At 38.8% G+C, this 21142-nt stretch overlaps 1 protein-coding gene across 2 annotated transcripts in view; it reads right to left on the reverse strand.

Moving 5' to 3' along the window:
• LOC122640036 (probable serine/threonine-protein kinase SIS8) overlaps window positions 1-18149 on the reverse strand; it is an 87856-nt gene extending 69707 nt beyond the window's left edge. The window contains exons 1-6 of one of the 2 annotated variants that reach the window (XM_043833132.1): window positions 17963-18149; window positions 13571-13631; window positions 12837-13231; window positions 12300-12503; window positions 9280-9471; window positions 8873-9132 (exon numbers count right to left, since the gene is read on the reverse strand). In XM_043833132.1, the coding sequence (XP_043689067.1) occupies window positions 8873-9132; window positions 9280-9471; window positions 12300-12503; window positions 12837-13091 (911 nt within the window). In that variant the 5' untranslated portion in view covers window positions 13092-13231; window positions 13571-13631; window positions 17963-18149. The remainder of the gene's footprint in view (window positions 1-8872; window positions 9133-9279; window positions 9472-12299; window positions 12504-12836; window positions 13232-13570; window positions 13632-17962) is intronic. The other variant, XM_043833133.1, reaches the window with a different exon arrangement.
• Window positions 18150-21142: the final 2993 nt, after the last annotated feature.

A 21142-nucleotide genomic window follows, 5' to 3' on the forward strand; every position in this document is an offset into this window, starting at 1 on the left:
GGGGAATCGCCAACTAGAGCCAAGCACAACAAAGCTCTCTATCCAGGGTCCAAAATCCCGCGACAAAGGACATGATCACTGATATCCCTACTCAAAGGCAAAATCTTCTCACTGCTGGGAAAGGACTAGGCAATGTAGGGCCGATTTCATCCTCCTTAAAGGCATCTCAATATAGCAGAGTAGAACAACCGATCCCAACAAAGCTTCTTTTACTACAAAGTTCTGACACCTTAAATTTTGGTATATATCTACCACATGTGGTGCCTTTATGGGTAATGCAATCTTCCGGAACAGTATTACTTAAAGTGTCTTCATTTAGTAGGCTGAAGAAATAATCTTCCCATCACTTCTTAATGTCCTCATCCCTTGTTAGTACTTTATTATCTTCATTTTTAATACATCGCACATGTTTGAGATCTCTACTCTTCTTTCCCTCACTTTAGCTATCTTATAGATAGCTTTTTCCCCTTCCTTTGTGCTCAGATTGTTATAAAGATCTTTGAATTTCTTCGCCCTTGCTTTTCCCACAATCTTCTTAGCTTCAGCTTGATTTGGTTTGATTTCTATTTCAATTTCATGGGGTGAGTTCTATTTAGGAAATTGTTTGGTTTGACTTTTGCACCTTATTTTAGTGAAATAAAAATCAAATGGAAGGGCAAATTGCTTTCCTACGCTGGTAGGATTGTTTTGATCAAATCTGTCCACCAATTCTCTTACATCTACTAGTGCGGCATCTATGGGCTTCCTCAGTCCATAATCAAAGACATGGAATCCCTATTCTGTGCCTTCCTTTGGAAAGGCCAAGAGACTACCAAATTCCTCCACCCGATTAGCTGGGAAGCAATCTGCCGCCCCAAATATGAAGGTGCTCTTGGTATCCGTCGTATCCGAGACTACAATACTGTAGGTCTCCTCAAGTTAATCTGCAAAAGTCTCCTCTAAGCTGGACTCAATCTGGGTAATTGGGTCTACTCTTACCTCCTCAAAGATAACTCCTTCTAGACTGCCCCCCAGCCTACTGACCCCTCCTTGGTTTGGCAGAAACTTCTCCACCTCCGTCCTTTAGCCCTTAGTGACATCTCCTGTGGGATTGTCGACGGTTCATCCACCTCCCTCTGGTTTGACCCTTGGCATCCCTCTGGAGTTCTTTTTAATTCCCTAGGTGCTCGCGCAGTTTACTCTTTTGGTATCCCCAAATCTGTCCTCCTCTCCTCTATCATCTCCAATGGCTCCTGGTCCCCCCCCTCCCCCTCCCCCTCCCCCTCCCCCCCCCCCCGGTCTCTCCCAGTTCTGGGCCTCTCCCCCCCCCCCTTTTCCCCTCCCCCCCATCCCCCTCACTCGGACAAAGTTATCTGGCTCCCCTCCCGCAATGGTATCTTAACCTCCCACTCTGCTTGGGATTTTGTCAGACCCCATGGCCCTACTGTTCCTTGGCTCAAGCTTGTCTGGTTCAAGGGTTACATCCCGAGACACTCCTTCACTGTTTGGAGATCCCTGAACCATTGTCTCCCCACCCAAACCTTTCTCCTTCTCCGCCACATCCCAGCCTCCCCCTCATGTATCCTTTGCTGGAACGGAACTGAGGACGTCGACCACCTTTTATTTTCTTGCCCCCTAACCTCATCTATTTGGAAAAAAGCCTTACAGTCCATTTGGCCCGATTGTAGACGCCCCGTCCCCTTTGCTCAAGAGTGACTTTGGGTGATCAGGTCTTTTTCTGGCAGCTCTATTTGCGATACCATCGACAAGCTTGTGTTTGGGGCGGTTATATCTCATATTTGGATGGAGCGGAACCTTCGTAGATGGACCTCCAACTCTCGGTCCCTTGACCTGATTTGGAAAGCCATCTTCTTCGATGTCAGCTCTAGACTTCTCTCGCTCCCCCATGGCTCCCTTACAGACTCCCCAAGGAACAGGCTCATTGTTGTTACCTGGGGTTTAGATTCTTCTATCTATCGCCCCCCTAGTTTGGCCCTCTTGGACTTGGGCTTGTATAGTTCCCCCCCCCCCTCTGTCTCTCTTTCCCTTTTGTATATCCCCCCCCCTTTCTCCTCCCTTTGGGGTTTTGGTAATGAAATTTTTATTCACCAAAAACAAAATCAAATGGAATAAAAATTCTGAAACAGCTAAGGAGCAGTTTCAATTTTGAAATTGAAGTTGATTTCACTCTCTCTTTAATGAGCACATGGTTAATTTGATGGGCAAAGCAGTAACTTCATGTTAAAAATAAAACATCACCCTTCTTCTGCTGATGGTTTCACCACCACCATCATTCCCTTTACACCCCTGCCCCCGCCCCTGCTACCCTCTCCCAAATAAATATAGAGAATTTATTCTCAAAAAATTGATCTACCAAATGGATTTCTTATTTTTGAAATATTTCAAATTGATGCAACCAAAACAATTTCAATTTCTTAACCAAAAATCTATTTGTTGACTATTTCATGAAATAAAATCCGAAATAGAAATTATGATGGCCTTCATTTTTGGCAAATTTATACCTTTGTATATCCTTTGCATCCTTAGTCCTTTGCCATGTCTTAAAACTAGCTTTCTTAGTCGTAATGGCAGCTTGAACCTCATCATCCCACCACCAAGTCTCTCTAGAGGAATGACATTTTCCTTTCGATTCACCAAGGACATCTTCAGCAACCTTTTCAATACAAGTAGTAATCTTATTCCACATCGTATTAGTGTCTCCCTCAAAGTCCCACTTTCCTTGTTTGATCACTTCATCAATAAATGATTTCGAAGTATCTCCTTTTAAGCTCCACCATCTTATCTTAGGGCAAATAAGCTTAACTTTCTTATGATTCTTTGTAAGGAGGCACATATCCATGACCACTAATCCATGTGGTGTGGTTAGGCTCTCCCTTAACCTTATAGTCCTTACATAACAATCTATCGGACCTTCTAGTTAAGAAGAAGTTTATTTGGCTACTATGATGTCAACTTTTGAAGGTAACTAAATGCTCCTCCCTCTTTCCAAAGTGTTTACAATGGATAAATCATAAGCCATAGAAAAATCCAAAATTGAGCTCCCTCCTAAGTGCTCTCTCCAAAACCATATCCTCCATGTACACCTTCAGATCAATCCTCCTCTACGATCTTTCCCAACATGTCCATTCAGATCACCCCCTATAATAATCTTTTCTCCTTGACTAAAACCTTGCACTAATCAATCCATGTGTTTCCAAAATTGCAACTTACTACTTTCATTCAATCCTACTTGAGGTGCGTAAGCGCTAATTATATTGACAATCTCTTTCTCCAACACAAACTTAATAAATATAATCCTATATCTGAATCTTTTAACATCCACCACATCATTCTTTAAATCTTTATCACAACTATGTCCACTCCACTTCTATTACTTTTATCCCCCCATATACCAAAATTTAAAGTCGTCCAACTACATAGCCTTTTTTCCCTTTCCATCTATTCTCTTGAATATAGGCCATATTAATCCTTCTTCCCCTCATAACATCAATCTTTTTTTTTTCAACCAGAAACTTATTTGGGTACCCCTGGCCGGACCCTAAAATTTTATTGATAGAGAATAGTTAAGAGAAAACAATGGGGGGGACATAACCCGCCTTGCCCCGAACCCAACATCCAATACTAAACAAAATTGGAATATAAAAGCCAATACCCAACCCAAATACAAAAACAAAGCAAAGATGGACTTTACAAATCAGCCACAAGACCAAACTATTCTAATGAAGGGAATTCGAGAATCATCATCCTTGATCGCAATCTTGATTGAGTCTGAAAAAGAAGTGTACTCCGTGAACCAAGAATTTGATCAATTCCTAACAGCCGAATTAGCACAAGCGTCAGCCACTCTATTAGTTTCTCTCACTGAATGATTAATAGAAATAGACACTAATTGTATGAGCTTAGACAGAGAGTTCCACCAATACCATGAATTCCAACAAGCATTTTTACCCTCAGAACATCAATCAATTTTAGACTCTTACCTATTAAAGATCCAATGTTCCAAGATGCTAGTCTAATCCTACGCTTTTGGACTACCTTCCTTACCGGCACTCATCTACGGTACGAGAACCCTTACCTACTTGTCACCGCATCCAGGTGCCAATGCGGCACTTTGCTTAGAGGGGCGTCCTAGCTAATCCTTGCTCACTTTTCACTACACCTAGGTCATAGTGTAGCATGTCGCTTATTCAGTCGAGGAATGCCCTAGTATAACGTTTATAATATAAGGATGCAGAATCCATGTAAAAGGGTTTGGCTACAGTTTTTTTTTTTCTTTCGGTGCCAGCTGTTGAGGTGAACCCTCTTCAACAGGTTTCTTTGTACTGCCAGTAATATGGCCAGTAAATCCTCGACCAGTAATGGTCAAATAAGTAGACCTGGACCACATCAAGTAGTTTGTTCCATCCAGTTTGATAGGAGCAGCGAAAGGTAAATATTCAGGCCTTGACTGTCCATCAGTTTCAGAACCAGAAGTATTAGTAGCAACAGTTGAACCAGGCATGGTAATTAATAAACAAGGAACCAACAATAATGAATCTGAATCAAAGAACAACAGGCTCTAAGCAACCAGCCAAAGAAGTGCCAGAATCAAATCGATAGTTTGGAGAGAAAAAACCTGATTTGTGCAACAAAACTCAATATAAATGGCTGAGAAACAGATCGAGTGCTCCCCTAGTATGGATAGAACTTTCCTCAAAAAATCAGCCAAGGATGACAACCCTAACCCTCAAATCGATTTTTGTCAGGGTTTTACAAAACCCTGAAAGTTGAGATCAACATAGGGTAGAGGGCTTCAATTGGTGATGATGATTGGTGATAAATGCTGTCCCAGGCTGCAAGAATGGGTCTCCAATACGAACAATCAATCTTCAATGATAATTGAGACTTGATCTTCAAGAGGGAGAATTTCCAAAAAATCACAGAAAAGATGAGTCACTGAAACTATCGAACCTTCTTCATATCATAGTGGAGGTACCATGGAGGGCAGCAACTAGATCATCAATCACCTCCTTAGTGCTGCCCTTCAATAGGGAAAGGAAACCAAAACAGAAAAAGAAGAAGAAGCCGAGAGAAAGAGAGAGAGGAAAGATGAGAGGAAACGATGGGGGGTGTTCTGAACTAGATCAGATCTAGCTCTGATACCATGTTAACAAAACACGATGGGATGTAATGCTTGAGTAAGTAATGATCACCCCAAGCTCTTCTATTTATAATATTGAAAAGAGAGGACAGAATTACAAATAGGCGATGTGGGACTAAAACCCACATAGTCAACTAAACAACTTAAGAATAAAAAAGACAAATATACCCTATCGGGTTTGACTACTCAACATGTGGTTTATCTGTGCCTGTCTCTGTGATCTCTGTACTCTCTGTGATCCCTGGATCAATCTCTATAATTCCCATCTCTGCCCAGGGATCTTTGCACCTCTGAATTGACGTGAAACCTGTCCTCTTCTAGAGGATTATTGTTGTTCCTATTAGGGGTATTCCTCTGCTCTTCTAATCGTGTCACTTTGTCATTTAACTTTTGAAGCATCTCCATTATGGCAGTCATAGGATCAGGTGGCGTGGCAGATCTGTATTCAGCACTGGATTGCCATGTTCATCCATGGCTCTGATACCACTGAATGTAGTCCTAGATAGACAAAGGATCTACTAGGAGCCAAGTAACCAGGACCTTTCAAACTGCTGGCCGATTGGACAGGTTTGAGGATTTAGGTCAAATTAGAGTTAGGTCTAGGGTAATGGGGGTAATTCTTATTTGGTAATGCTAGGCAGGTTTAGGGGAGTCTAATGAGCTAGGATTAGTAAGGTTTAAGTGAGAATTTAAAAATCAGAAAATTAGGGTTTCGGGTTTTGGGTTTTGGGATAGATGAGATTGAAAAGTTTTAGGGTTTAGAGTGAGAATATTGGGCACGGCTTAGGATCGAGCTTTCCTAATGGTGAGAGGAAAATTCGAACCAAATTTGGACAGAATCTGATGGTGGGAATGAGCTATGGGAATTTTAGGGTTTTAGGGCTTTAATAGGAGTTGAGGGGGATTAGGGTTTTGATGGGAGAATGTGGCAGAAGTTAGGATCGAATGTAGGGGTTACTGCGGGGATGTGGTGGTTGAAATTTGAATGAATTCTAATGGTGGAATAAGGCTGGATAGATTGAAGATGAGCTAGGGTTTAGTGGATCAATCAGGATTAATGGAGAGGGTGATATTGGGGATCGATGGGCTTAGGTTAGAGGATTAGGACAAGAAGGATGATTGCTGAAACAGTAAACTACTTACTTGAATAACAGATCTTCAACGGCAGCAGCTTGAAGATTAGAATTTAGGTTCTCCCGATCTACAAGATGCAAGGAGTCGATTGGAGATCCACCAGTCCTTTCACCTTGATAGAGTCCACAAGGCAACACTCACAATGTAGCAAGGCAGCAAGCAAGCTAGCAGAAAACTAAGTTTTGATTTGAAATCTGAATTGCGGGGGAGCCTCCCTCGATTTTATTTACTTATAATCCGAAGGCCAATGGCCAAACACCTAACCAGCTTAGGAAATCCTAATACAAAAACAATTCACTCCGCTTCTTAAATCGTGGCTGGGGTGGGACACTTAATTTAAAAGCTAACAACTTAAAATATTCCCCAACAACCAATAGGATTAAATCCCCTAACAACCAATAGGAATAGATCACTTAAATTGGACCATGGTCTGAATCGGTTCAATTTAAGTTTACAGAATTAGACTATGGAAAAATAAACTAAGTATGGAAACTTGCAAAATAAAACTAAGGCTCCAACAATCGGCCATACTCCTAGGGCTATTTCTTCTTCTTGTGGATGCTTGGAACTGCATCACAAGGAAAATGTTAAATGAATGGAGAAGCATTGTGGTTCTGATAATTAAAAAAAATGGAATTTTTATAGGACAGTCATATGACAGGCTATGATGTTACACAGAGAATTAAAGTAAGATGGATGAAGTGAAGAGGTGCATCAGGAGTGTTGTGTGATACACATATTCCTTCAAACTTAAAAGGAAAATTGTATAGGACAGTCATATGACCGGCTATGATGTAAGTGCGGAATGTTGGGAAGTTAAGAAACATCATATAGACAAACTCAGTGTAGTTGAAATGAGGATGTTGAGATGGATGTGTGGACAAACTAGGAAGGATAAAATAAGGAATGAACAAATAAGAGCTGATTTGAGAGTAGCTCTGACAAACTGACACAGGATAATCTGTGAGAAAGTCGTTTAAGGTGGCACGGCCATGTACAATGGAGGCCTTTAGATGCTCAAGTACGGAGGAATGATTTGATTTAGCTTGAAGGAGCTAAAAGAGTCAAGGGTAGACCTAAAATGACTCTGGGAGAAGTGGTGAGGAAAGATATGCATAACTTAGGCCTTGTAACAAGTATGGCTTTGAATAAAGCTGATTGGAGGGTAAGAATCCATGTAGCCGACCCCATTTAGTTGGGATAAGGCTGAGTTGAGTTGAGTTAATGATCTAAAATATCAGCAAGTGCATTTCTATGCATTTCTAATGATAAAAGTTTGGAGTTTTAACAAAAGTCCACCCCCCCCCCCCAAAAAAAAAGGGTGTCCCAGTGCACGAGGCTCCTGCCACTATAGGGTCTGGGGAGGGGCAGATGTACACAGCCTTACCTTCGCTTCGCGGAGAGGTTGTTTCCATTTGGACCCGTGACCACCAGGTTGCAATAAAGCAACCCTACCTTGCGCTAAGGCTGTCCCTCCCCCTCCCCACCCCCACCAAAAAAAATAAAGAAAAGGAGCAGTGGTAGCTCATCTTGTAAACACGATATTACATCAACAAAGACTCCTCAAGATGCATCAATATAACTTAAGATATGTCAAAATAGAATGACATGAAATCAATTCCTTCGCTTCGCGGAGAGGTTGTTTCCATTTGGACCCGTGACCACCAGGTTGCAATAAAGCAACCCTACCTTGCGCTAAGGCTGTCCCGCCCCCCCCCCCCCCCCACCAAAAAAAATAAAGAAAAGGAGCAGTGGTAGCTCATCTTGTAAACACGATATTACATCAACAAAGACTCCTCAAGATGCATCAATATAACTTAAGATATGTCAAAATAGAATGACATGAAATCAATTCCAATATTTCTTCTGTTATCCAAAGAACCATACATCAATAATTCTTATGGCACAAATGAAAGCTAAAGTTTCAAAATATAGGAGCAGGACTGAAAAATGAAAAAACAAAAATGATTCATTGGCAAAACAACTTTGTAAATTCATAATAGATTGTCAAGATTGAAAAAGAACAGATTGAATGCAAATAAATATAGTTACTCAGTAAATTGTTAAATAAAAAGTGGTAGGACTGTCCAAATTGTCCAAATCATAAAGGAGACCACAACACCAGAATAACTTGAACTCATAACCTTGAATTTATCCCATTATAGAAAAAGAAAATTAACAAGGAAACTATCCAATGTCAAGCCACCACTTGGAACAGATCTATTTTCTTTTTATCATTTAACATTAAACTAGTTATATATTGGAAAAAATTAGAAGAGAGAAGAAAGCATTAATACCCACAGAGAGTAGGTAGGAAGAAGAGGGAGAAAAACATAACAATGCTTACTTATTCATCAACCTCCTAATAAGCAACATATCGTCTTAAATAGTGATTAGAAGTGTGCACTATTACTGTTTATAAATATTTCATCATGGAGGGTATTATGGGAAAGGAAAATGGCCAGCTTCAAATACCAAACCATAAAAGTAGAAGGACCACTTCACTCAGTAAAATAGCATAAATAAGGGGAACAATGAAAGAAAATCAAAACACTGGTTAATACATTGGAAGAATGAAAACCTAAATTCTATGCTTACCCTTCTGCATCCACTCTATCTGAAAAACCATGGAGAGGACTGTTTGGTTCAAGGGGTGAGTCGCATGAATCGTTTTCTGCTGAGTCACTCTCCCCTGCTGCAGGAATGTGAGACATCCAAATTGCCTTGGTTGAACATGGAATTAGTTGGCCTGGGAACCGCATGAGATCAACTAGTAGTTCCACAGAATTCAAAACGACTATCACAGACATATGCTTATATGAGTCTGCAGGTTCAACAGCTCCATCGCTTGGTAGGCCCTGAGAGTAGCAAAATGAGAATGACCCTATACAGATTAGCTACAATGATCACCAATGGAATATACTTAGAAAGGTGTCTCTTTATGCAAATATCCAATAGACATAGCATGTCAATAAATTGGTTTAACAAATAAAGAGAAAGCTTACCACCATAAGCCTACTATCAAATCCAACAGTATCCGCAAGGACTTTAAATAGGATTGCTCGAGGTCGGCACGAACCATGCCTTATTTGCCCCAACAGCTGGACACCTCGATTGTCTGACAAATGAGACATTTCCTCTAATGCAGCTTTAGCTGGACTTAGTTCCGAACTTGGTCGTTTATAAAAATCAGAAACCTACACATGGGTGACATCAGGCATGGAACAAATAGTACTAGTAATAGTTACAGAACTACAAATGAATTTGCACATGCCAATGTGTAATTGAACTTGTATATGTTCGAGTAGGTTTGTTTTCAGCAAAAGACAGAATTGTTCAACTCAGACACCAAAAAAAAAAAGGTTAAAACCTAGGGTTTCAAAACCCTAATTAGGCTGCTATGGGCCACCCCAAGGTAATAAAGCTCTCAATCAAACAATTCAGGGACATCAGCCATGGAACAAACACTAACAAAATATTTTGATTTAGTTAATAGTTACAGAACCTCAAATGCATTTGCGCATGCCAATGTGTAATGGAACTTGTATATGTCCAAGAAAGAAATTAGAAATTAGTAACATGCATTGAATCATGAGATAATATTTGTTCAACTCACCGACCAGAAAGAAAATGTTACAACCTAGGGTTTCAAAACCCTATTAGGTCGTATGGGCCCACCACAAGTTAATAAAACTCTCATAAGACAATTCAGGGGCAAAACCAAAATTTCCAGAACTGTAAAAGTCCCTTTGAAAGGCAAACAAACTCTAGGACAGAAGTATAAATAATTTTGAAGAGGACTTTTCTGGATTTTAAATTCCGAGTAAGAACAATAGGGACTGACGCAGTAGAAGATAGGTGGGCTAGATATCGTTCTAACACAAACGACCCTCAAATCCACAAGGTAGAAGATAAGGACGAAAAATGTCAATTTTCAATAGATTTCAAAACTGAAGATTACAAACCCTAAGGAGACCTTATATAATAGGTCAAATACAATTCGAAATTCAAAAAAGTGCGCTAAAATTCAAATATTGCGTCAAAATTCAAATATTTCAAAACTTCAGCGGGCTTTTTTGCCTTCAAAAGGGCGCGAAATTCAAATATCAAAACTTCGGCCGTTTATATATATGAGTCGCCCCATTTCGCCCTAATACCTCCAACCACTCCGGGTGGACTTCTGCTGGTCCAACCAGCTCAAATACTCATCTGATATCTCCTCTACATCAGGAACATATTCATTAAGTGAGGGCTTATAAATAAATAACAGAAAATCTGTCTTTATGTAGAATTTCTAAAGTTCTGATTCACCAACCTCACGACAGAGCCAGAACAGGGAATGATTCAAGCTGAAAGAACTCAGTCGATACAGCACCCATTGGCTTGAAATTTGAGGTTTAGATTGTTAAACCTTAGGACTCTTGAATCCACTCAACAATCACCAAAACCAGCAGCAGAAAAAAAAAAGAAAATTCCTGCTAGTGAAACCTGGTGGCCGCAACCCAGGATTCAGTTCTGGTTGCAGACCAGGTTATCCTCACAGAGACCATGTTCCGACCCCAACTTCTACAGTTAGAATCACATAGGGCAGAGAACAAACCCTCGATTTTAATGCCAATTGTTAAGAACCGAGAGAGAACAACAAAAGCCTTTGAGAATACCAGTAATGCCCAGAACAAAATACAACAGAGGGAACTCTAGAGTCCAAAATAGAGATTAGAGAATATATTGATTCAACTTTGGTATCAATTAGAAAAAAGAAAAGGGGTTACGAGCTGACCTTTGGTGCAGAAACAAAGCTTAGGAAAGAAAAACTATCAGGTAATTAAATCGGCAGAAAACAAGGTGCCAGTCATCCAAGCCAACACTGGGTTTCCGCAACCCACACACACACAACACAAAATTGCTATCCTGCAACACCTCAATTCTTCATTCAATCAAGTGGCATATTCTATCTGTTACATTCAGTGTACTTCATATTTATAAACTAGATTAGTCCGTGACCGAATTAAATGACTAACTACAAACTTATAAACTTGACTAAAAACTTCATGAACTAGGAAAGAAACTAAATCTGCTAGAACCGAACAAAACAGAAACTAACTCTAAATCAAGGTTTAAATCTCGTTTCGTTTCAGTGTTTCGGTCTGACCGAAATTTCGACAAAATTTTGTCGAAATATGGTATTTTTTCTGTAGGTGTAAAATGCCAAAAATGACCGAGATTTCCGAAATTTCCGAAACGAGATGACCAAAATTTCCGAAATTTCACCGAAATATTCGAAATATTGCATTTTTTCAATTCGATGTTGCATTTCGCTTCGACTCGACCGAGACGAAACGAGTTTTAGTACCATGCTCTAAATCTAGTATAGAGTCTGCCACACACCTGCCCCAAACATGGGCTTAGGCTTATACAATTGGCCCTTATACAATCTAATACATTAGTTAAAATCCCAACACCTATACTAATCATCCATGGCCCAATCAGAGGCTTAATTAAGCCGGATCTTCTTAATTTGAGGCCCCAGGCCTCCTATGGGAAGGGATGTACTTTCCCATCAGCCTCTTAATCCCCAACCTGTGTTGCTAGCCTGCATCACAACAACTAACAACAACAACAACTCAGCCTTATCCCAACTAAATGGGGTCGGCTACAAGGATCCTTGCCCTACAATCAGTTCCATTCGAGGGCATACTTAATACAAGGTCTAAGATATGCATGTCTTTCCTCACCACCTAGCCTGCATCATAAAATAAAATTTTTGTCAAACAAGCTCGATTTAGAGCTCTAAGGATTCTGTTCAGAATGGGAGAGCTTGTGCGCACATATGAGAGAGATAAAGATGAGGCAATAAATGAGGAAAAATAGGATGTATGGACATTATAAACACACACATACTTAAAAAAGAGAGAGAGAAGAGACACTAGATGAGTGAAACAGGAACAATGGTCTTGTTAAAGTCAAAGTAAAACATATACATTATAATTATCATAAAAAATAAAATAAAAAAGAGAGCACTGACCAATCCAGCAATCTTTTTTATCATTGCAGCTGGATTTGAATTTAATCCTCTCACCAAAGCCACAATCAGTTGTTTCAGCATGGAAAGTTTCTTATCCTTCTCTGCATCTACAAGTATAATATCTGCTCTAGGACCCTCCAAACCCATAGCATAAAGCTCATCAGGAGAAGGTATACTATGAAAATGCTCCTTGAGCTTCTTGTCCTACACATCAGATAACAACATCTTACTACAGACATAAGACATCGGAAAACATCATAGATTTAGAATCCAAATATGAAGGAAATACAACGCTTCTTGTCCTGCACATCAGATTACAACATCTTACTACAGATATAAGACATTGGAAAACATCATAGATTCAGAATCCAAATATGAAGGAAAATACAACACAGGAAAAGAGAGACCCATACTCTAGATTAAAGATTGTAATTTCCCAGTGAGAAGACATTTTAAGCATTAGAAGCAAGAATCACCAACCACTCAAGAAGTAGTCACAGTTTCTTATCCAAGCATAAATTATAAGCTATTGCTCACCGGAATGACAGAATAGAAACCATTAGGAATCGATCCACTAAGCATTCCAGTAGCCCAGAGGATTTGCGAAGCTGTCTGAGATGACAACTCATCTTCATTATGATTGCTCTTCAATTCCTTACTATGCGAAGTATCTTCTTGAGATACCAGGGAAACAGACTGGAAGTTTTCAATAAAACTTGAGGGCCACCAAGTAGCACCAGAAGGCCCTGGTTCAGCTGACCCTGCATCTTCTCGTGCATCCTCCATCTCCATTATGAATTGCAAAATAAAAACATTTCGCTGCTTCTTAGCCCATAATAGAAATTCTGGATATAGAATAAACTCTTGGATGACAAAAGATAGGTCCACAAACTTTCTGTACTATGACTTCCTTGAACTTGAGGTCACATGACCTGCAAAACGGAGAAAATTTTAAACCATCTGAAACTGGCCCTGATATGCCTAAAAAAGTTCAAATATATTACTAGAAACTGTAGAAAGAAAAATTAACCGGAGGAATTAGAAAAGAAAAGACAACTCATTGGACTCTCTCTCTCTCTCTCTCAAAGACAACTCATTGTCAGGAACAGAATCTCTCTGCCTTTAAAAAAGGGCACTTGAAAAGCAAGCTAGTAGTTAAATATTTCATTAGAATAAAGCTCAGGAATTCAAGCAGAAGCTTAATTGACTATTTAAAAATAAAAGCAAAGTAAATGACATTAGCAGCAGATGAAGATCTAGAAACAGCTCACCCAAAGAACTCATGCAACTTTTTCCTTGAAACAGGTGCAGTTTCAGAAACATAATGCCAACCTATAACAAAATATAAATAAATCAAGTTACTAGGAAGAAGTACAAAATCTACCCAATAGACAATGGCTGGGACCAAAACATGCAACAACTGCTACCACATAAAAACATGGAATTTCCTCAAACCAACAAATAAGGGGTAATCTGTCAACCAATTGCTAGGAAGAGTGTGAAACATGTGTATCTTTAGCAACACAAGTAATGAAGTTCACAGAATTTTATCAGTCTCAAGCACAATAGGAAGACTTGCAGAAAAAGGAAAACAATCTAATAAATAAGCAAGTCCGTTTAATTCAAAAGTCGACCTCGAACCAGGGAAGAACCAATGAGAGATCGATTGTAGCCAGGATCAACACAATAAGGAAGAACAAATTGAATATAACTGAAGCTTTATTGCTTTTTTTTGTTTACATATGAAAGAAGAAACATAAAAGGATAAGAAGAAGAAGGGGATATTGAAGGGGGGATAGGATCAGCTCTCTCAGCCAGGCTCTCTCCGCCCATCATCCCCTCACCCACGGTTTCTCACCGTTGCCACGTCTCACAGCTTCAATAATAACTCTTTTCTCTTGAATCTCTGTCCTCTGCTCAGCCTCAAACTCTTATTTATAATAACCCGATTACAAAGCAAGCCAGTCCCAATCTAATTAAGAAACTAAATAAATTTAGAGAAGGAACTACTAATTCATAAAACCTATAAAATAGAAACTTCCTATAAAATCTAGCTGCCATACATCAAAATAGAAACTTCTATTTTAGAGAACAAAATAAAAATAGTAACAAACTGAAATTAGAAACTTAAGGAAAAGAAACTTAAGCCTACTTTCTAAATATGAAAATAGAAACTCAACTTTGACAGCATTAGGATAGCAGCTTTCTCCACTTGATGGACCCTCAAGATCTTCTAGAAAACATCCCCACACAAGGCAAATATGGGCTGTGACACTGTTCACGTGAACAGTACCATGAACAGTGTTTGGTCTTTTTTTCTTCATATTTCGATCTACATTAACTCTCCCCATCTTGGTAAAAAAAAAACTCACCCTCAAGTTTGGTAGAGATGCCGAATCTTACTTGCATGATGAATCTTCAAGTAGAATGCAACAACCGTGGATCCAGAACCACCTCTCCTTAGCTCTAATACCAAATAATGCAAAAGTCGACCTCGAACCAAGGAAACCAGTGGGAGATCGATTGCAGCAGGATCAATACAATAAAAGGAACAAAATTTAATAACTGAAACTCTTTTTATTATTATTTTTCTGTTTACATATGAAGGAGAATACAAAAGAATAGGAAAAGAAGAAGAAGGGGATACAGAAGAGGGGATAGGATCAGCTTTCTCAGCCCATCATCCTCTCACCCATGGTCTCTCACCGTTGCCGCGTCTCACAGCTTCAACCATAACTCTTTTCTCTTCAATCTATGTCCTTCTCTGCTCAGCCTCATACTCATATATAATAACCCAATTACAAAGCAACCCAGTCCCAATCTAATTAAGAAACTAAATAAACCTAGAAAAGGAAACTTCTAATTCATAAACCTATAAAATCTAGCTGTCATACATCAAAATAGAAACTTCTATTTTAGAGAAGAAAATTAAAATAGTAACAAACTGAAATTAGAAACTTTAGCCTAATTTCTAAATATGAAAATAGAAACTCAACTTTGACAGCATTAAGATAGAAGCTTTCTCCACTTGATGGGCCCTCAAGATCTTCTAAAAAGCATCCCCACACAAGGCAAATATGGGCTGTGACACTGTTCATGTGAACCGTACCATGAACAGTGTTTGGTCTTTTTTTCTTCATATTTCGATCTAAATCACCGTTTATGCAGCAATACTACAGGAACTCATAGTAAAAGTGTAACATTTTCTATTTGCAGGGCTTGCACCAGCAAGCAGGACAGTGGTGACATGCAACAGAATGTTTCTAATAAAATAAATGAATGGGCAAAAATTATTAAAGAACCAAGCAAAAAAGTAGGAAAATATTGAGCTGACAGCTTAGACCATCACATACCAAAATGCTGCCTCACATGAGAACTGCATGGCATTCATTTATGGGTGAAAATATTGGTATGAGAACAAAGAGATCAATGCCAAATTGCATATCAAAAACTAAATAATAAAAGAAAAACAAACAAGGATAAAATACCAGAATATCATATGGTTCTTGTGTGCATGTCAGAGAAGTCTTTTGCACAGCAAATATCAGGAAAGTCTTGGTAAATTTATTCATGGAGAAAAGAAAACGTGATCAAATTCTAAGAATTTAGATGCCTAAAAGTTCTGTTTGCTACTTCTAAGCATTCATTGCAAAACACAATAAGATCTTTAGAAGCAACCGACTAACCTATTTTATGAAAAGATCTTGTTTACAGATAAGATACTGGCAACATCCACATTTCAAGGAAACATAATTTAAATTCCCAGATATATTTCGGCTTATATTACGACAGAACAATTCAACAACAAAGATTTTTGAGCTACAGCATAAGAAGTTGAGACAAACATAAGCAAGGAAAAACCCAGTGGCAACCACAGTCCACAGGGAGTTTCCATGCCATCTTCATCAACCCTTTGGGAGGCCTCATACTCTGCCTATGTCCTACAGATTAGGAAAGGCCTGTCTTGGCATTTTGTTTTGATAGTGTTGGGCTTTCCACCCTGTTCAGTGAATTTGGTCCTCTGATTATGTACTGTTGTACTCGTGTGTTTTTTTTATAGATAAAGTCATTATCCATCCTAAACTTAACCCTTTCAAAGTTATGGTAAGTTGATTTAGAAGTATTACAAACTGAGTTATAGCATAGCACCCGACTAAAGAGATCTCAATTTTGGCTTATGGACTTTGTGATATGCCAGAACTCAATAAATATCCCCCAGCCCCCAAATTACCCTTGCCTGATTTACACAAAGCTTTTCCCATTTATAAGGATACACTCCAAAACTTCAAAATCAACTAAGTAATCACCATCAAACTCAAAGAAAAAAGTATTTAAGTAAGAAAGTTTATATAATTAAAAACAGTATAAGTTTGAATATTTGTATTATAAATATGATATTCTTTGACATATTAAGTCCCTCGTTTCTCAAACAAACTCCTCTTCCATTGCAAGCCAAGGTACAGCGAATGACATGGCAGGCCTATTGGTTAAAAAAGAATTGGTATCTTGCTGACTGTAACTCCTCCCCGTGCTAGAATAGCTGGTGGATATACAAATATAAGTAACTGGTTTTTGAAAAATTCCTGTCTTTTGGGACTTCTGTCTAGGTGTGAGCTTTTTACTTCTTTATGTTCTTATCAATAAAAATTTTTATCTCTCAGAAAAAAATGTAAGCTATTTTAAATTTAGAAAAATAAACAAATTCTTGGTTTATCTAGTTTTCTTCTTGGTATAGGTGTAATTCCCAAATTTTCAATGAACAAAACCCTCAATAGGAATATGTTAGGTCAGCCAGACTTCTACCTGACTAGTCATCCCACCCAAAAAATAAATAGAAAAGAAGAAGAGAGAGACCCCTACGTGACTCGTCAAGTTTGATTCCTAATCAACTCCAAAATCATCCAGCAGGACTACGAAAAAACATTATTACTCCTAACTCCAAAAATGTTGCAACAAAGCAGGCCAAGAGCCACGTTTGAAGAAGAAGCCAAATAAAAGCATTCGTTCCTGCTCCAACAATAGCAAAACGGATAATCCAGTGCTACATTGCCAATCACTACGGCCATACAGGTTCAATAGTTTCAATGAGGCCATGAAGTGTCCATATTCAATGACTAAATGCTCAAAGACTCAAAAAAAGGTAAGATTTACATCAAATTTTAGCACCTTTGACCCCATGAAGTTCCTAAAAGCCACCACACAGGCTAGCTCTATCAGGCCAGTGTACTGAGTCCGTACGCTTTGATTAAAATTCATTTCTCCAAATTCTGTCAAATACCTAGAAGTAGAAATGCTCGAAATTTTATTCTCAATAGAACACCAGACAAGAGTCACACCACTGCCACCTATGAGTATTCATTTATGTATAAATTTATACAAATGAAAACATGATACCTTAATAAGTTTACGTCAAACAAATGAAGAAATCCAATCTCCATATGAGCCAAATTCCCAAAGTCAGCATCCGATAACAATCATCTCAAATCAGGAAGGAAAAAAATAACTCAGAACTAATACCCATTTCACTCACTGAATGAAATAACTCACTCGTTCAATTGCTTAAGACGAAAGAGGGGAAAAAATTGACGCAAAGAAAATCAGTTTTTCACGCAAAAGTAGAAAAAGAAAAAGCAATTAATGATGTGAAGAAAAACGAAACTCACCGGCAGATCCGAGCATTTGAGCTTTTCTAAATCACAACATCTGAATCGAAATTCTCTGTGATGCAAACTGAATGTCCAAATCGAAGTTCTGACGTGAAAATGAAAACATAAAAACAAAAAATCAAGAGTTTCAGAATCGGAGAGCGATAGGAGATGGTCCGAAGAACGGAGAAAATCAGAAAATTGAAGAAAACGAAAAGAAAAGGAGAAATGTGGAGGCCGGAAAATTTCTGTATTTAAATCAGTCACCATATTTAATGTTGTTTAAAATCTGACTTCCATCTCACCATATTTTGAACGATCTTACTATATTGAGAAAATTACATGCACCCCCCCCCCAGATGTTTGTAATAATATCAAACCACCCCAAATAGTTAAACTTGTTACATACGCCCACCTGGATTTTGGACAACTTACAACCCTACCGTCAACTCTAAAACGTTAGTTGTAGTTAAATTTTTTTAAAACCCTATTTTACCCTTACAATTTTCCCATGGACCATTTTACCCTTATGAGACATAAGGGTAAGCCCTCTAACCCTTCTCCCATCTTCTAAACTTATCCTTTTCTTCTTCTTCTTCTCCAGAGAACTACGAAGAGGGCAATTCATCGCCGGAGCTGATCATCGTCGGAGCTGTTGTTGCTGCGTCCATTCATCGCCGAAGCTGCTATTGCTGCGTGAAATCACCGTCGGTAGCTTGCTGTTGTTGTTGTTGTTGTTGTTGCTGCTGCTAATGCTATTGTAGAGAGAAAATCGAAGCTGTATAAATCCCCAAACTGTGCACTGCATGCTCTCTCCGGCAGACTGCTCTCTCCAACAATCTTCGAGGACATTTGGCCCTTTAAAATAACTTTTCTCCCTTCAATCCATTACTAATTTGTCATGTTCTGTATAATGTAATCAAAATCTATATTTGTTGTTAGATTTATGCTAGGGTTTGTCTAATTAGATTTAGTTTAGATTAATTCTTGACAATAGATTTGATCTTGTAATTCATTTTGATTTATACATATATTATAGTATAAATCCATCCCCAAACCGTGCTGTATGTTCCATTTTGATTGCTAATTTCCCAAAGATTCTACACTTCACTCCCCATCTCTATTCTATTTTGGTTCTACTTGCTCTATATAATCAGTCACTCTGTGATATAATTTTCCCACTCATGGGAAGCATGAAAGGTGTAGAACTGTAGATGGTAAACCTACTTGCATTAATTAGATAAATCCTTCCTTGAGATACCAAGAAAACAAATTTTGGTGTAGAACATGATTTATTCCATGCATCTGAGAAAACCTAAGAAAAAGATCATTAATGTTAGAACAGCACGAGCACTTCATAAGAAAAAAAAAACCAATCCAAGTGAATTGCAAGTCATTTTCTTATTATGCTCTTCTTGTATTTAACATTAACAAAGAACAATTGTCCTATGAAAGAACTTGTACCATTGCACCGAGTGACAGTCCTTATTAAAATGATAGGAGTAAATTACTCCCCCCTCCCCTTGATTATACTCTAATGACAAACCCCTCCCCTGGGTTTTGAGTAATGATTCTCCCCTCCCGTGCATTCCCAAGATTCTATCAACCGTACCCATTCCGTTAAAATGGACTGTTAAGTGATGACATCATCTATTTTTTAAATCCCAAACTGCCCTTATATTTGTAATATTCCAATAATACCCCTAACCATATCAAAACCCTAAAAATTTAGCCACCACTTCCGTAGCCACGATCACCACCATGGCTGTATCCACCACCGCTGCCCTCACGAGGTCCAAAATGAGACTGACGCCATTGATGGTGATGATGAGAAAGCTATGGGGATGCACAAAGGAAAGACACTAGAAGATCCACATTACACAGTTCAATATAGATGCAAGGAACGGATCAGGTTCGAAACCCTCCACTGCCTTCATCTTCCATATCTTGTATATGGTTAAAACAGGAGAGATAGAGAGAGAGAGAGAGAGATGTGAAGAAGAGAGAAAATTCCAATTGAATGTAATAGTGGAAATCGAAGCTTAAAATGGAACCCTAGAGTGACGGTAATGGCGATGGTCAAGAGGCAAACAGGAAGATCAAGTTACAATTTTAGAAGTAGAAGCTGCTTTTGCTGAGACAGCCAGAGAGTGAGATAGGGTTTCAAAAATTCTGTCTTTTTTGAGGTTTTGTTTGACGAAGAGGGAACAGATAGAACCTTTGTCTATATCTTCTTCAGATTTGGTGCGACTTCAGCATTAGAAACAAAATTGTCTTCCTATGTTGAGGGGTAAGCGATAACACATCGTCGATTTCAGAGGAGATCTGTAACCTTTACTCAACATGGGATTCATCCAAAACCATACTGCTCTAGACAGCGAAGAAGCTGAAGCGTAGAGGCTAACATTCAGGTCGCTCAATGAAGAAGGCTCTCCCAATATTTCATCTGGTTCCAACTCAGAAATTCGTTTCTCCTGTCGTCGTAATCCCTGTTGATCCTCTAATGGCGACGAGGAGAAGAAAAACAGATACAGGGATATTAACAATAATCAAACTTCTGAATATTTCCTGTGTGTCTCCGTTATTCAATGAATAGAATATATATATATATATATGTAGGTTACAAGGTTCAATCCTATTAATGTTGGGATGAGAATAAAGAAAGCTCCACTTACATGAAGGAGTGGAAAGAAACATAAAATAACAGATCCATTTACATAAGAAAGTGGAAAGAAAGATATAAAAACAGATCCACTTACATAAAGAATAGAAAGGAATATATGTGAGACGTGTGCTCCTTGTGTACCATGCGTTGAGAACGGTAATAAGCAATGAAGAACACATCGTCCGTTCTTAGCTCTGGTTCCTGTTTCCATTGAACAGAGCTCAGGCGACTGATAGCTGAAACAGAGAACAAGCAAACAATGGCGAAATTCGTGACCCAGTAAACTTGAAGCATCATTGGATGAGAAGCGGCCTGGAATCTCTTCTTGTGAAGGATTAAAATCGCAATACCTAGATGCATTGCAGTTTGTACTAGCGGTATTGAATTCAATTCTATACGATTTGGAGTTGCAGAGGAGGATGAAGAAGAAGAAGTGGGTCAGAGGGCAATATAGTCTTTTTCAACACTTAACAGCCCTTTTTAACGGAATGGGTACGGTTGATAGAATCTTGGGAATGCAGGGGAGGGGAGAG

This window comes from Telopea speciosissima, chromosome 9 (genome assembly GCF_018873765.1).
Source record: "Telopea speciosissima isolate NSW1024214 ecotype Mountain lineage chromosome 9, Tspe_v1, whole genome shotgun sequence".
NCBI lineage: Eukaryota > Viridiplantae > Streptophyta > Magnoliopsida > Proteales > Proteaceae > Telopea > Telopea speciosissima.